The 16,179-nt window shown below is 36.5% G+C and overlaps 1 protein-coding gene across 2 annotated transcripts in view; it reads left to right on the top strand.

The window, feature by feature from the left end:
- The window catches only part of ESYT2 (extended synaptotagmin 2), a 193,802-nt gene that overhangs the window by 158,288 nt on the left and 19,335 nt on the right, over positions 1-16,179 (top strand). Inside the window, exons 14-16 of one of the 2 annotated variants that reach the window (XM_049881683.1) lie at positions 1,846-1,908; positions 5,548-5,622; positions 6,090-6,176. In XM_049881683.1, the coding sequence (XP_049737640.1) occupies positions 1,846-1,908; positions 5,548-5,622; positions 6,090-6,176 (225 nt within the window). The remainder of the gene's footprint in view (positions 1-1,845; positions 1,909-5,547; positions 5,623-6,089; positions 6,177-16,179) is intronic. The other variant, XM_049881684.1, reaches the window with a different exon arrangement.

Genomic DNA, 16,179 nt, shown 5'->3' on the forward strand with positions numbered 1-16,179 from the left:
AACTGGTATTTGAACACAGGCATTGTGACCCCGGTCTACATTCTTGACCCCTTCTCTTTACTCCATTCTAAGTGTAAATTGAATTTGTTCTCACCGTATTGTTTATAAGTTCATCTTTCTATATATGGAGTTTATCTAAAATGAGTGCTAGAGTTCTGAATTATGTGGTAGTTATACACTAATACCTAATGTAATAGCTACATTTTTGAGGCCCCTAGGCATGATGATGCTAGGCTGTGTAAGTTACTTTTGGCTCTCGTTAAAAAAAAAATTACGGGTGGCCAATACTATCTCCATTTATGGCGAGTAGACCAAGGTTGAAAGGTAAAGTGACTTTTTTAAGGCCTCATGACTGGACCCCTGCTGTGGCATCATTTGAATGTCATCTGTCCTGTCTGACTCCAAGGTTTGTGCAGCTTCACAGGACCTTACACTGTTCCTCTGTGCTTCTCTACTCCCAAACCATAGTGTCTCTCCTTGCTTTACTGTAATTGATGCATGTTGGAATATAATATGTATATTTAGTGCAAGTCGTATCTACCTGAAAAGTTAGCTTCAGGGAAAGGTTTTAAGGTGAGAAGATTCTTATGATATGTGAAGAATATCAGTCCTCATACTTCAGAGGAATGGTCCCCCCTTACTCTGTATCAGCATTACCTGGGAAGCTGGTAAAAAATACCAGTGTCCAGGCTCCACCTAAAGATTGATTCAGTGTTTTCTTTAAAGCTCCCTGGGCTGTTTTAATATGCAGCCTAGGGTGCAGACCAGGCTTCAGTGTCTCATTAATTACTGCTTAGCCAGGTAAATATCATCTCATCTGGCCCAGCCTGCCACAGTATTGAAGTCCGAGAGATTAGTTATTCATTATTTTTCATTTTAAAATTCGCAATTAAGAAAAAATTAAAATACAGAATTTAATTTGGCATTTGAAGTTAATTAAAACAAAAATGATAAAATATTTAATCTTAAATGTTAATCCAGGAAGGAGTTTGAGAAACAGCTCAGTCTTGCCTTTGTGAGGGCAGAAAAGTAATGAGTTGGGGAAAAAAAATCAATAAAAGTAGGAAATAAAACCCATAATAACAGAACTTTAAAGTCAGAAGGAACTTTTAGGATGATGTAGGTCAACTTATACATACTATATTTGAAAAAGAATGAGGGATGAAGTAGAAAAATTCACTCTGTCTCTATTATGGTTTTATACTAAAAAGGTAAATTTCGGAAAGAATAAAAATAACATCTGCTATTATAGGACAGGAAACCCTGGTGGCATAGTGGTTAAGTGCTACAGCTGCTAACCAAAGGGTCGGCAGTTCGAATCCACCAGGCGCTCTCTGGAAACTCTATGGGGCAGTTCTACCCTGTCCTATAGGATCGCTATGAGTCAGAATCAACTCAACGGCACTGGGTATTATAGGATAGGATTTAGTTTGATAACAGCTTGGGCGTTAATTTGTACCTTAGATGAAACCTTTAGTTTTAATTATAGTTTTTTTTTTGGGGGGGGGGGCGGTTATTCACATAAAGAATAGTAATATTAAATAGAATTCTTTCCTAAATTTTCACTCTTTTATTTTCTAAATCCCAAAGGATAAGTGTCGGGGGTGGGGGATAAAAGAGTAGTAATTGTAGAGGTTAAAGTTTTATTCTAAGATTGAAGTCTTAGCTCATAGAAGAATTTTATAAATGGCTTTTTACTGTGTTTTTTGGTGTAATACTTCTTGGTGGTTTTTGTTTAAAGAAGTTTTTGTTCTCATTAATTTTCATGTCATTAACCTTACATAAAATCTTCATTGCATGTTTTTAATTAACCCTTGGTATATTCGTTTTCTTCTGACTTGAAAGAGTAATCCATTAGAATTTAACCCTGATGGCTTGAAGAAGGCTGCAGTTCAGAAAGCTTTAAAGGTAAACTAATACAGTTTTCCATTAAGGTCACAAAGTTAATTCAAACGTATTGAAAGAGATGATACCTTGATTCTCAAATTCTCAAAGTCACAAATTACCTTCCATACTAATATAATAATTAGTTACCTGGTTAGAGAGCTCTTGCTTTTGTTACCCAAGAATTCAGAATTAGGAGAATCCTAGTCAACTTTGAAGATAATTTTTTTTAATTACCAATATAATAAATTTGATTTCTTTCCTGTTAGCCTTAGAGGTACAGCTGTCTTAAGGGGGTTTTTAATCCTCTGTATTTTAATTGAATTTGAATTCATAAAAATGGTGAAATAAAAGTTCTATTCAAAATCTTAACAATTTTTAGATTATGATTTAAAGGTATTCGTATGAGCTATGAAATTTTTTAATCAACTCTTTTTAAAATCAACGTTTTAAAAATCAACTCTTCCAATATGTGTGTGGAGTTAGGGCCATCTCTGAGTAAGCAATCTCATGGCTTTTGGTTCTTTTGGGTTTGGGTGATAAATCTCTTGAGAAGCTTTAAATTTCATTAAATGAGGTGTATTGAAAACTTAAGCTCCACTCCAGAAGAATTTGACATTAACATGTATTCTCTGGCTAAATTCTTAAAAGTTTTCCGTGAGTTACAATGTTTTATTAATTTTTTCTCTGATTTCTTCGAACATTTTAGGCTTTGATATTTTGGGGGAAGAGGGAGTTTAAATATATTTGTTTTAAGAAAATTCTACCCAAAAGAAACAAGAATGGTTTTTAACCAGTTTCAACTCTAGAAAGATGAGTTAAATTTCAAGAGTGAAGGAGACTGACAAAGTGCTTTTTTAATGTAATGTTTACTAACCCTTATTATACTGAGGAAGAAAAGTAGTAGTGAATTACTCTTTTTTGAGCACTGGTTAGCACAATAATTGAAATAACTGTTTACCTCCCGGACACAGAAATTCTTTCCTTACCCCCTTATTTGATATCTGAAGGTTGTTGAACAAGAGAGCATAGTGGTTAAGAACAAAGGCTCTGAAATCAGACTGTCTGCTTTGAATCTCAGTATAACTACTAAGCTGTGTGACCGACAGCAAGGGTTTTAATCTTGTTTGTTTTATTATTTATAGAATGGAAGTAATATCTTCTTCATTGGATAATTGAGTAAATTAGATAATGTATATAAGAGTGTTAATTGTAGGTGGAGCCCTGGTGACATAAAGGTTAAGTGCTACGGCTACTAACCAAAAAGATCAGAAGTTTGAATCCACCAGCCACTCCTTGGAAAGCCTCTGGGGCACTTCTACTCTGTCCTATAGAGTCGCTGTGAGTCAGAATCAATTAGACAGCAATGGGTTTGGTTTTTGTTGTTATTGTTGTTAAGTGTAGCTAGGGTAATAAACGTATTATAATTATGTTACTATATTATCTCATTTAAGCCCAACAGCAGGGTTCTACAAAGTTGGTCTAATGCCCAGTTCATAGACATGAAAACTGAGGTTCAGATAGATAAATATGTAAGTCTCAATAATTAAGTGGTAAAGAGCTGAGTTTAAATTCAAGATGGTCTGATTTAAAACCTCATATTTTCATTATACCATGTGCCTCTGACTTGTGCTCATGAGTTTTGAACACTGTGTCATGATAGAGAACTTTCTATCAGATCAGTGATTTAACCTTATTTCATAGAATCTAAAACCTCAACCATTTTAAGATTTACCATTGTTTCATGTACCACATATAGGGTCACTATGAGTGGGAATTGACTCAACGGCAACGGATTATGAAAAAGTGCCAGCCAAGCTTTGATAGTGTTTATTTTATACTTACTCAAAGACATTTTAGACTTAAGATGGACATAGATTTTTATCGTGTCACTCACCTGCATACATAACAGGAAAATCTAAGCAAAATAACCTAGTTAAGGCAATAAAAACTCTTATCACTATTGCTCTCTAGCCCAAAGCAGGTATTTAATGTCATCTATTGTAATCTTCACTCTGTTTTCAGAGATGTTAAAAAGGAAAAAACACATATGTGTCTTAAAAATTGATAAGTAAATCTCTAGGAATGGATGGCCACTCTTTCAGGGATGAATTAAGTATATATGTTAGTTAAGATACAAATTCTGATTCTATATCAGAGACCCAGGAGCCCTGGTGGTGCAGTGATTAAGAGCTCAGCAGCTAACCAAAAGGTTGCACTTCAAATCCACCAGCCGCTCCTTGGAAACCCTATTGGGTAGTTCTACTCTGTCCTGTAGTGTCGCTATGAGTTGGAATCAACAGTAACAGATATAACGTGTATACAAGACTCAAAAGTAGCAGTAGCTTAAACAAGACAGACGTTTATTTTTTTTTTTAACAGAATTGAGCATAAGTAGTCCAGGCTCTGAGGTATTGGGGATCGAGGCTCTCTGACCTGTGGCTCAACTCAGGGTTTCCATCTCATGGCCAAAGGCAGCTAGCTGGTCCACTCCAGCCAATAGAATGGGGAGAAAGGGAAGTGGAAGATATGCCCCTTCCTTTTAAGGCCAGAACTTACTTACATTACTACACTAAGTGCAGTTTTGGAAATTAATCTTTGTTTATAGAGGACTTGTGCCCAGCTAAAAGTCAGAAGTTCTAATATTAAAGGAAGAAAGAGAAAATGAAATTTGAGGTACAATTAGTAGCCTTGAATTTTTTTAACAATATTTATTACATTTTGCAGAATTCATTCACATCAATAAGATGAACCAGGAAATAGATTATCGCAATAGGTTTGAGCTAGTAATGTTTTATTTCAATAATCATATGCTTTGCTGCAGCGTTGAGGACTGACTCTAAAAGTATTTAACTAAAAACCAGTTTGTGACCTTCTGATTAATTTCCACTAACACATATTTAACTGCATCTTCTTGTGGGGCTAAGTTATAAATAAACCTCATGTCACATGTATGTTTTGCTATGTTTCCTCCTACCAGCTGTCTGTGCTAATATATGCTTCTTATTTTTTTTTCTTATTTCTGAATTTTTTTTAAATTTTATTTACTTCTGCTTACTTTAATGTGATTCTAAAGTGATGTTTGTTCTTCCAGTCAAAATTATACAGCAGCTGGTAAACAAGATTTGGTATTTGATAGCTATGTGTTTGAACAGAGAATACTAGGTAAAAAAAATGTAAAAGCTTGTCTCTGACACTCTGTGGTATCTTATTATGTCACCTAGAGGAGTATTCTGAATTATACTTTCTTTTACATTTGTCCTTTCTTATATCTTTCTGTTTCCATTCATTGCACTTTATTCATTGTGTTATCCTAGTAAAATAAGTTTTGAAACTGTAATTAACATTAAAGATTTTCAGAATATTTAATTTTTCCAAAGTAGCTTGCTTTAAAAATAGAAGACCTTAACATTTAAAAATTTTGTGCAAATAGAAGTTTCCTTTATGTATTTAATAATAGATATAGCTATTTCTTTGGTGTATGCTTAGCAATTGTTTTCCAATTAAATTGTTCCCACATGTTCCCTGTAGTTTAAATATCAAAAGTAAATAGAAATGTTTGTTAATATAAGCCAATAATTTCATTTTTTAATAAGACTCATCTCAAGATGTGGGTTTATTTTGCTTATTTGTCTTTGTTGTTGTTTGTTTGTTTTTGGATAGTCAGGAAAGAAAATAAACAGCAACCCAAATCCTCTCGTCCAAATGTCAGTTGGACACAAAGCTCAAGAGAGTAAGGTAAGGTACTAATATTTTAACTAGTTTTCAGTTATTGTTTTCAGATATTCATATATTTCACTATTGAGAGAAAGCATTTTTCAAAAATTATTTTGTTATAGACCATTGTTCATTTTTAATTGTCGACAGTAAATTTAAGAGTCATCTTTGTATACAGAAATGTGTTGGGCACTAGGGAACTAATACAACTAAGACCAAACCAAGATTAAGTTTTTATTGTTTATCATTGGGATGAACATACAAGTTGTGATTTCATAACAGTTAATTTCCCTGACATATCCTTAAAGTTTTGGACTTTATCTTTCCATCTTTTGAACACTTTCCGTAATTAACATATAATATTAGTACATGCTCAGTAAATATATCTTAGAATTTAGTTAAGGTTGTCCTGAGCTTCCAAACACATTAAATGAATAAGCCCTTTTCCACAGAAAATATCAGAGCTAATACTTGGATATTTCTTTTAGATTCGGTACAAAACCAATGAACCTGTGTGGGAAGAAAACTTTACTTTCTTCATTCACAATCCAAAGCGCCAAGACCTTGAAATTGAGGTATTTTATTTGCAATTTTAAACAGACTTATTGAAGTATAATTGACATACAATGAAGTGCACATATTTAAAGTATATAGTTTGATAAGTTGTGACCTTTGTCACCTGTGGGCCCATCACCACAATCAAGATAACATATCCATCACCCCCAAAAGTGTCTTTGTCTCCTTTGTAATTCGTACCCCTCCAAGCAAAGATCTTTCTAGCATTGTAGATATTGTTCACATTTTCTAGAATTGTATATAAAAAGAATTATACAGTGTATACTTTTTTTTCTCTGTTCTTTGACTCACAGTAGTTATTTTGAGATTCATCTGTATTGTTGCGGATTCCCATGGTATGTTCTTTTTTATTGCTGAGTAGCATTCCATGGCATGGATATGTAACAGCCGTTTATCCATTCACCTGTTGGTAAAAGGTTGGCTTGTTTCCAGTTTAGGGCTATTACAAAGCTGCCGTGAATGTTCTTGTGTAGATACTACACTTTCAATTCTGTTGGGTAAATGGCCAGGTTGTATGGTGATTATTACATTTCTGTTAAACTTTTTAATAAGCTCCAAGTTTTTTTCCAAAATGATCATACCATTTTACATACCCAGCAGCAGTGTATCAGAGTGTCAGTTTCTCCGCATCTTGCCAACACTTGATATTGTCAGACTTTGTGATTTTAACCCAGTGGGTATGTAGCAGTATTTCATGGTAGTTTCAATATGATAACTAATAATGATGAACATCTTTCCGTGTGTTTATTTGCCATTCATGTATTTTCCATAATGTCTACTCAGATCCTTTGCCCATTTTTTAATTAGGTTATTTTTCTTCTTTTTTAAAACAAATTTATTTTGTTGTTTTTGAGAATATACATAGCAAAACATACAGGTGGTTTGTCTTCTTAATATTGGGTTGTAGGAAATTTTAATATATTCCAGGTTTAAGTGCTTTTTTGGGATATTTTCTCTCTGCAAATATTTTCTCTCGGTCTATGGCTTGATTTTTTTATTTTTGTAACAGTGTCTTTTGAAGAGCAGACGTTTGGAAATTAGATGAAGTCTAATTTATCGACCTTTTTCTATTTAGCTCATGCTTTTTATGCCCTATTTAAGAAATACTTGCCAAACCTGAGGTAACTAAGATTTTCTTCTGTGTTCTCTTCTAGAAGTTTTATACTTTTTCACCTTGTTAAGTCTATGATCCATATTGAGTTAATTCTCACATATAATGTAAAGTAAGGATCATGAATCATTTTTTTTTATATGGCTGTATAATTGTTCAGCACTTTTTGTTGAAAAAATTATTCTTTTCCCATTCAATTACCTTGGCAACTTTGTCGAAAATCAGTTGGCCATATGTGTAGGTCTGTTTCTGGAATTATTATACTGTGCCATTGCTCTATATGTCTGTCTTTATGCCAGTACCACACTGTACTTATTACTGATGCTTTATGATAAGTTTTAAAATCAAGTGGTGGAAGCCCCCCAACTTTATTCTTTTTAACAATTGTTTTGGCTATTCTAAGTCCTTTGCATTCCATATGATTTTTTGCATCTCTTTGTCAATTTCTACAGAAAATCTGCTGGGATTTAATGGGGATTACATCATTGAAATTATAGATCAATTTGGAGAGAATTGACATCTTAACAATACTGAATCTTCAAATTCATAAAAAGCATATATCATTCTATTTAGGAATTCCTTAGTTTCTCTCAGCAATGTTTTATAGTTTTCAGTAATTGTACAGCTCTTATATATCTTCATCAAATTTATCACTATTTCATACTTTTTGATGCTATTATAGATGGTATTTTTCTTTTTTTTTTAATCCCAAGAATCTTTTTTTTTTTTAATTCTACTTGAGATGAAGGTTTACAGAACAGACTACCTTCTCATTAAACAGTTAGTACACGTATCGTTTTATGACATTGGTTAACAACCCCACAAGATGTCAACATCTCTCCCTTCTCAACCTTGGGTTCCCTATTACCAGCTTTCCTGTCCCTTCCTGCCTTCTAGTCCTTGCCCCTGGGCTGGAATGCCCCTTTAGTCTTATTTTGTTTTATGGGTCTGTCTCATCTTTGGCTAAAGGGTGAAACTCAGGAGTGACTTCATTACTGAGCTAAAAGGGTGTCCAGGGGCCATACTCTTAGGTTCCTTCAGTCTCTGTCAGGCCAGTAACTCCGGTCTTTTTTTGCGAGTTAGAATTTTGTTCTACATTTTTCTCCAGCTCTGTCTGGGACCCTCTATTGAGATCCCTGTCAGAGAAGTCAGTGGTGGTAACTGGGCACCATCTAGTTGTACTGGACTCAGTATGGTGGAGGCCATGGTAGTTGTGGTCCATTAGTCCTTTGGAATAATCTTTCCCTGTGTCTTCAGTTTTCTTCATATCTTAGATGGCCACAGACTTTTAAGACTCCTGAAGCTACTCACCAAAGTAGAATGTAGAACATTTTCTTTACAAACTATGTTATGCCAGTTGAGCTATGTGTTCCCTGAGACCATGGTCCCCACAGCCCTCAGCCGAGCAATTCAGTCTCTCGGGAAGTTTGGATATGTCTATGGAGCTTCTATGACCTTGCCCTCCGCAGGTTGTGCTGGTTCACCCAGTATTGTGTACTGTCTTACCCTTCACCAAAATTACCACTTATCTATTGTCTATTTAGTGTTTTTCCATCCCCGCTCCTCCCCTCCTTCATAAGCATCAAAAAAAATTATTTCTTTTTGTGTGTAAACCTTTTCATGAGTTTTTATAGTAGTGGTCTTATACAATATTTTGTCCTTTTGTGATTGACTATTTCACTCAGAATAATGCCCTACAGATTCATCCATGTTGCGAGATTCTTCGCAGATTCATCATTGTTCTTTATTGTTGCATAGTACTCCATTGTGTGTATGTACCATAGTTTGTTTATCCACTCATCAGTTGATGGGCATCTAGGTTGTTTCCATCTTTTTGCTATTATGAATAATGGGGCAGCGAAGATGGGCCTGGATATGTCTCTTTGAATGATGGCTCTTATTTCTCTAGGATATATTCCTAGGAGTGGGATTGCTTAATAGTATGGTATTCCTGTTTCTAGCTTTCAAAGGAAGCACCGTATTGTTTTCCAAAATAGTTGTGCCATTTTGCATTCCCACCAGCAGTACCTAAGAGTTCCAGTCTCTCTGCAGCCTCTCAAGCATTTGTTATTTCCTGTTTTTTTTATTTGAGGCAGTATGCCAGGGCGAGATCGTTGTGGTTTGATTTGCATTTCTCTAATGGCTAGTGATCGTGAGTATTTCCTCATGTGTCTTTTATCTACTTGAATGTCTTCTTTGGTGAAGTGTCTGTTCATTTCCTTTGCCTGTTTTTTAATTGGATTATTTGTCTTTTTGTTGTAGAGCTATTGGATTTTCCTGTAGATTGTAGAGATTAGACCTTTGTCAGATTTGTAATAGCCAAAAATTTTTTCCAAGCCAGTAGGTATTCATTTTACTCTTTTGTAATATTTCGATGTTTTGGATTCTGCAAAGGTTTGTTTTATGACCTAATATGTGATCTATTCTCGAGAATGTTCCATGTGCACTAGAAAAAAAAGTATATTTGCAGCTGTTGGGTGGAGTGTTCTGTATACGACTATGAGGTCAAGTTGGTTGATTGTAGCAATTAGGTCTTCCGTGTCTCTATTGAGCTTCTTATTGGAAGTCCTATCCTTCTCCGAAAGTGGTGTGTTGAAGTCTCCTACTATAATTGTGGAGGTGTCTATCTCACTTTTCAGTTCTGTTAAAGTTTGTTTTATGTATCTTGCAGCCCTGTCATTGGGTGCATAAATATTTAATATGGTTATATCTTCCTGGTCAATTGTCCCTTTAATCATTATGTAGTGTCCTTCTTTATCCTTTGTGGTGGATTTAACTTTGAAGTCTATTTTGTCAGAAATTAATATTGCTACTCCTCTTCTTTTTTGCTTATTGTTTGCTTGATATATTTTTTTCCATCCTTTGAGTTTAAGTTTGTGTCTCTAAGTCTAAGGTGTGTCTCTTGTAGGCAGCATATAGATGGATCGTGTTTCTTTATCCAGTCTGAGACTCTCTGTCTCTTTATTGGTGCTTTTAGTCCATTTACATTCAGTGTAATTATAGATAAGAATGTGTTTAGTGCTGTCATTTTGATGCCTTTTTGTGTGTGTTGTTGACAATTTCATTTTTCCACTTACCTTTTTGTGCTGAGACGTTTTTCTTTGTAAATTGTGTGTTCCTCATTTTCATGGTAGTCGAATTTATCTTTGCTGAGTCGTTATGTTTTTCTTGGTTTTTATTTTGAGTTATGGAATTGTTATACCTCTTTGTGGTTACCTTAATGTTTACCCCTATTTTTCTAAGTAAAAACCTAACTTGTATCATCTTATATCGCCTTGTTTTCCTCTCCATATGGCACTTCTATGCCTCCTGTATTTAGTCCCTCTTTTTGATTATTGTGATCTTTTACATAATGACTTCAGTGATTCGCTATTTTGAGCATTTTTTCCTTTTTAAAATTAATCTTGGTTTGTTTTTGTGATTTCCTTATTTGAGTTGATATCAGGATGTTCTGTTCTGTGTCTTTGTGTTGTGTTGTTATCTGATGTTACTGATTTTCTGACCAAACAATTCCTTTAGTATTTCTTGTAGCTTTGGTTTGGTTTTTGCAAATTCTCTAAGCTTGTGTTTATCTGTAAATGTTTTAGTTTCACCTTCATATTTGAGAGAGAGTTTTGCTGGATAAATGATCCTTGGCTGGCAGTTTTTCTCCTTCAGTGCCCTGTATATGTCATCCCATTGCCTTCTTGACTGCATGGTTTCTGCTGAGTAGTCTGAACTTATTCTTATTGATTCTCCTTTGTAGAAGACTTTTCTTTTATCCCTGGCTGCTTTTAAAATTTTCTCTTTATCTTTGGTTTTGGCAAGTTTGATGATAATATGTCTTGGTGATTTTCTTTTTGGATCAATCTTATATAGGGTTCGATGAGCATCTTGGATAGATATCCTTTTATCTTTCATGATGTCAGGGAAGTTTTCTGCCAACAGATCTTCAACTATTCTCTCTGTATTTTCTGTTATCCCTCCTTGTTCTGGAACTCCAATCACATGCAAGTTATTCTTCTTGATAGAGTCCCACATGATTCTTAGGGTTTCTTCATTTTTTTAATGCTTTTATCTGATTTTTCTTCAGCTATATTGGTGTCAATTGCTTTATCCTCCAACTCCCCCACTCTGCATTCCAATTGCTCGATTCTGCTCCTCTGACTTCCTATTGAGCTGTCTAATTCTGTAATTTGACTGTTAATCTTTTGGATTTCTGAATGATGTCTCTCTATGGATTCTTGTAGCTTATTAATTTTTCTACTATGTTCTTGAATAGTCTTTTTGATTTCTTCAACTGCTTTATCAGTGTGTTCCTTGGCTTTTTGTGTAGATTGCCTTATTTCATTTTTGAGATCATCCCTGATGTCTTGAAGCATTCTGTAAATTAGTTTTTTATATTCTGTATCTGGCAATTGCAGGATTGTATCTTCATTTGGGAAAGATTTTGATTCATTAATTTGGGGAGTTGTAGAAGCCATCATGGTCTGCTTCTTTATGTGGTTTGATATCAACTGTTGTCTCCGAGCCATCTATAAGATATTGTAATGATTTATTTTATATTTGCTCACTGAGTCTTATCTTGTTTTATTTTCTCTCAATATACGTAGATGGACTACTAGATTGCGCTGTCTTGATTGTTGTAGGCTTTGAATCACTTATGTCCTCTTACCAGCTGGTTTGGGCCATTACCAGAAATATAAGCCTAAGAGTCCATTCACTATTCTTGAGTAGAATCTCATTTTGGGTCACCAGGTGTGTGGGGTAGACTGTCACCTATTTGCTTAGAGGAGTAGTAGTGATAGTTGTGTGCACCAGATTCTAGTAGCAGCAGGGGTTCACATTCCAGGGAGGGCAGGATGCTGACAGGCTTCCCCCAAGTGCCAGTGAGGTAGGCGTGTCTCTATTCCTAAAGCACTTTGGTGGGTGGACTCTGCAGCTGTACCTTAGGCACCCAATGCATGTACCTCTACAGATTGGTAGATGTCATTATCCTCAGACCCCTATGGCAGGAGGTTAGGTGGTTTGGGTGGAGCTTCAGCCCTCAGTTCCCCGTTGTGGGTCAGTGAGGGCTCTGTTGAATAAGCAGAGATATCAGACCTGGGAAACTTGTCTTTCCAGTAATCCGCTAAAACGATTACAGTCAGATCACTATCAGAATTGCCTTTGCATTATAATAGCCACCTTGTTCCCTGTAGGGATGAAAGCCCAAGACTGTGGATCACAAATGCTTGGCTGGAGCTGGTTCTGTATTTTTAGTCCAATTTTGGGAAGTCAGGGAAGGATTCTTGGTCCCTGGGTTTTTTGTAGCTGCTTCTCTCAGGCCAGAAGAATGGGTTAGGAAAAGACAAAACAAACAAAGAAAAAAAAAACCACAGAGCACTTCACTCTCTGGCCCAGGAAATTCCAATGTTAATGAAGCCACCTGGGAAGGGGAGAGGAGGGATCAGATAGGTAGGAATATAGACAAAGTTACTTATCTTGCTTGGGATGACTGTTTTATCTGAGATTCCCAAGGGGCATGTCGACTGTGTGCGCTGGCTGGGTAGAGATTTCCCCCGAGGATCAGGCCCGCGTCCTGTGCTTGTGCTGTCCCAGAAGCCTTGGTTAGTTCCTCTGCTCCCAGTCCAAAACCCAGCTCCAAGGTTCCCCGGCTGGGATGCCGGACTCCCAGCTCCAGAATTCATCACTGCCTCCCAGTGACTTCTCCTCCTGTAAGCCTTGTCGCTGCGCTGTCTGCCTGCACCAGCTGGGCTTCCCCCAGGGTCACTTCAGGGGGCTAGGGCTGTGCCCAGTGTTTGCGCCATCTCAGGATGCCGTGCTCAGCTCCTCTGCGCCCAGTCCAAAGCCCGGCACCAAGGTTTTCTGACTGGGACGCTGGCTCCAGGCTCCAAAAACAGCCGCTGCTTCCCCGTGGTTGTTCGTTCTCTTGTTAGCCCCATCAGTGTGCAGCCTGCTTGCGCTAGCTGAGTCTCTACGGAGGTTACCCCAGGGGGCTAGGGGTTAGGGCTGTGTCCCGTGCCTGCTCCCCCTCAGCAAGCTGCAATCAGCCCCGCCATTCAGCACCAGGGAACCGCGGGGGCTCAAGGCTGTGGGGTGGGTCGCAGGTTCCAGAAGTGGTTGCTGGTTCAGGGCGCAGCTTTTCGCTCACCTGAAACTCAGGTCAACTCCTTAGATCTGTGTTTGATGGTCAGGGTTCGTAGATTGTCATGTATTTGATCGATTCACTTGTTTTTCCGAGTCTTTGTTGCAAGAGGGATCCGAGGTAGCGTCTGCCTAGTCAGCCATCTTGGCCCCGCCCCCTCATTTTACTCTTGGTGAAGTTTTTTGATGAGCATAAATGATTAATTTTTAGAAGATCTCAGTTATCTAGCTTGTCTTCTGGAGTTTGTGTGTTGTTAGTTATGGTTTGTATCCTGTTAATGCTGTGTGTTACAGCCTCTAGTGTTGATCCTATTTTTTCTTCTACTTTATAGTTTTCGGTTTTATATTTAGGTATTTTTTCCATTTTGAATTAGTTTTTGTGTGTGGTGTGAGGTATGGGTTCTGTTTCAATTTTTTGCAGATGGCCAGTTTTGCCAGCACAATTTGCTGAAAAGATAGTCTTTTCCCCATTTAATGGACTTTGGGCTCTTGTCAAAGATCAGGTGACCATAGATGGATGGGTTTACATCTGAGTTCTCAATTCCGTTCCATTTGTCAACGTATATGTCCTTGTACTAGTACTAGGCAGTTTTGACTGGTGTAGCTATATAGTAGGTTCTGAGGTCAGGTAGGGATGTCCTCCTACTTTATTCTTCTTGTTCAATAGTGCTTTACTTACCTGGGGCCTCTTCCCTTTCCATGTAAAGTTAATGATTAGTTTTTCCATCTCTTAAAGAATGTTGTTGGTATTTGGATCGGAATTGCATTGTATTTTTAGATTGCTTTGGGTAGAATTGGCATTTTCACAATGTTGAGTCTACCTATCCGTGAGCATGATATGTTTTTCCGTTTATGTGTATCTCTTTTGGTTTCTTGCAGTAGTGTTTTGTAGTTTTCTTTGTATAGGTCTTTTACATCCCTGGTTAGATTTACTCCTAAGTATTTTATTTTTTTAGGGGCTATTATAAATGGAATTTTTTTCCTGGTTTCCTTTTCATCGTTCGTTCTCTTTATTGGTGTACTTCGTTCTCTTTATTGGTGTACAGAAATCCAACAGATTTTTGTATATTTATCTTATAACATGCTGCTCTGCTGAATCTATTAGTGCCAATAGTTTTCTTGTGGAGTCTTTTGGGTTTTCTATGTGTAGTATCATATCATCTGCAAATACAGACAGTTTTACTTCTTCATTACCAGTTTGGATGTCATTTATTTCTTTTTCTTGCCTTATTGCTCTAGCTAGGACTTCCAGCACAATGTTAAATAAGAGTGATGATTTAGGGCATCTTTGTCTTGTTTCTTTTCACAAGGGAAATGTTTTCAGCCTCTCTCTATTAAGAATGCTGTTGGCTGTTGGTTTTGTGTAGATGCCCTTTAATATGTTGAGGAACTTCCCTTCTGTACATATTTTATTGAGGTTTTTTTTTTTCAGAAATGGGTGTTGGACTTTGTTGAATGCCTTTTCTGTGTCAATTGAGATGATCATGTGACTCTTGTTTATGTGATGGATAACATTGATTGATCTTCTAATGTCGACTCATCCTTGCATACCTGGTATGAATCCTACTTGGTCAAGATATATTATTTTTTTGATAATGATCCTGAATTCTATAGGCTAGAATTTTGTTGAGAATTTTTGCGTCTATATTCATGAGAGATATTGGTCTGTAATTTTCTTTTTTTGTGGTGTCTTTGCCTGGTTTTGGTATCAGGGTAATACTGGCTTCATAGAATGAATTCAGAAATATCACTTCCTTTTCTATATCCTGAAATAGCTTGAGTAGAACTGTTTGTAAGCCCTTCTCTGAATGTTTGGTAGAATTCTCCAGTGAAGCCATCTGGGCCAGGACTTTTTTTGTTGGGAGTTTTTTCTTATTACCTTTTCAATCTCTTCTCTTGTTATGGGTCTGTTCAGATTTTCAACATCATTTTTGTGATAGTTTGGAGAGGTAGTGTGTTTCTAGAAATTTGTCCGTTTCCTCTGGGTTTTCAAGTTTGTTGCAGTATAGTTTTTCGTAATACTCTGTTATGATCCTTTTAATTTCACTTGGGTCTGTTGTAATGGCCCCAATTTTATTTCTCATTTGGGTTATTTGTGTCCTCTCCTCTTTTTCATTTTTCAGTTTGGCCAGCGGTTTGTCTGTTTTGTTGATCTTTTCAGAGAACCAACTTTTGGTTTTGTTGATTCTTTCTATTGTTTTTCTGTTTCATTTATTTCTGCTCTGATCATTATTATTTTCTTTCTTCTGATGGCTGGCTCTGTGTGTGTGCGTGTGTGTGTGTGTTTGCTCTTCTCTATTTGTTCAAGTTTTGTAGCTAATGTTTTGATTTTGTCCCTTCTTTTTTGATGTGTGCATCTATTGCTATAAATTGATCTCTGAGGACTGCCTTTGCTGTGTCCCAAAGGTTTTGTTATGATGTGTTTCCATTCTTATTTGATTCTAAGAATTTTTTTATTTCATCTTTGATTTCTTCTATTACCCAGTGGTTTTTAAGTGGGGTGTTATTCAGTTTCCATGTGATTGATTTTTTTTTTCCTTCTTCTTCTCCCTGTTGTTAATTTCTACTTCGATGACATTGTGGTCAGGGAAGATACTTTGTATTATCTCAGTGTTCTAGATTTTGTTGACGGTTGCTCTGTGGCCTAAGATGTGGTCTATTCTGGAGAACGTTCCATATGTATTGGAAAAGAATGTGTACTTTGCAGCTGTTGGGTGGAGTGTTCTATATATGTCTCTGAGGTCAGGTTGGCTGATTATGACCTT

This window comes from Elephas maximus, chromosome 4 (assembly GCF_024166365.1).
Source record: "Elephas maximus indicus isolate mEleMax1 chromosome 4, mEleMax1 primary haplotype, whole genome shotgun sequence".
Lineage (NCBI taxonomy): Eukaryota > Metazoa > Chordata > Mammalia > Proboscidea > Elephantidae > Elephas > Elephas maximus.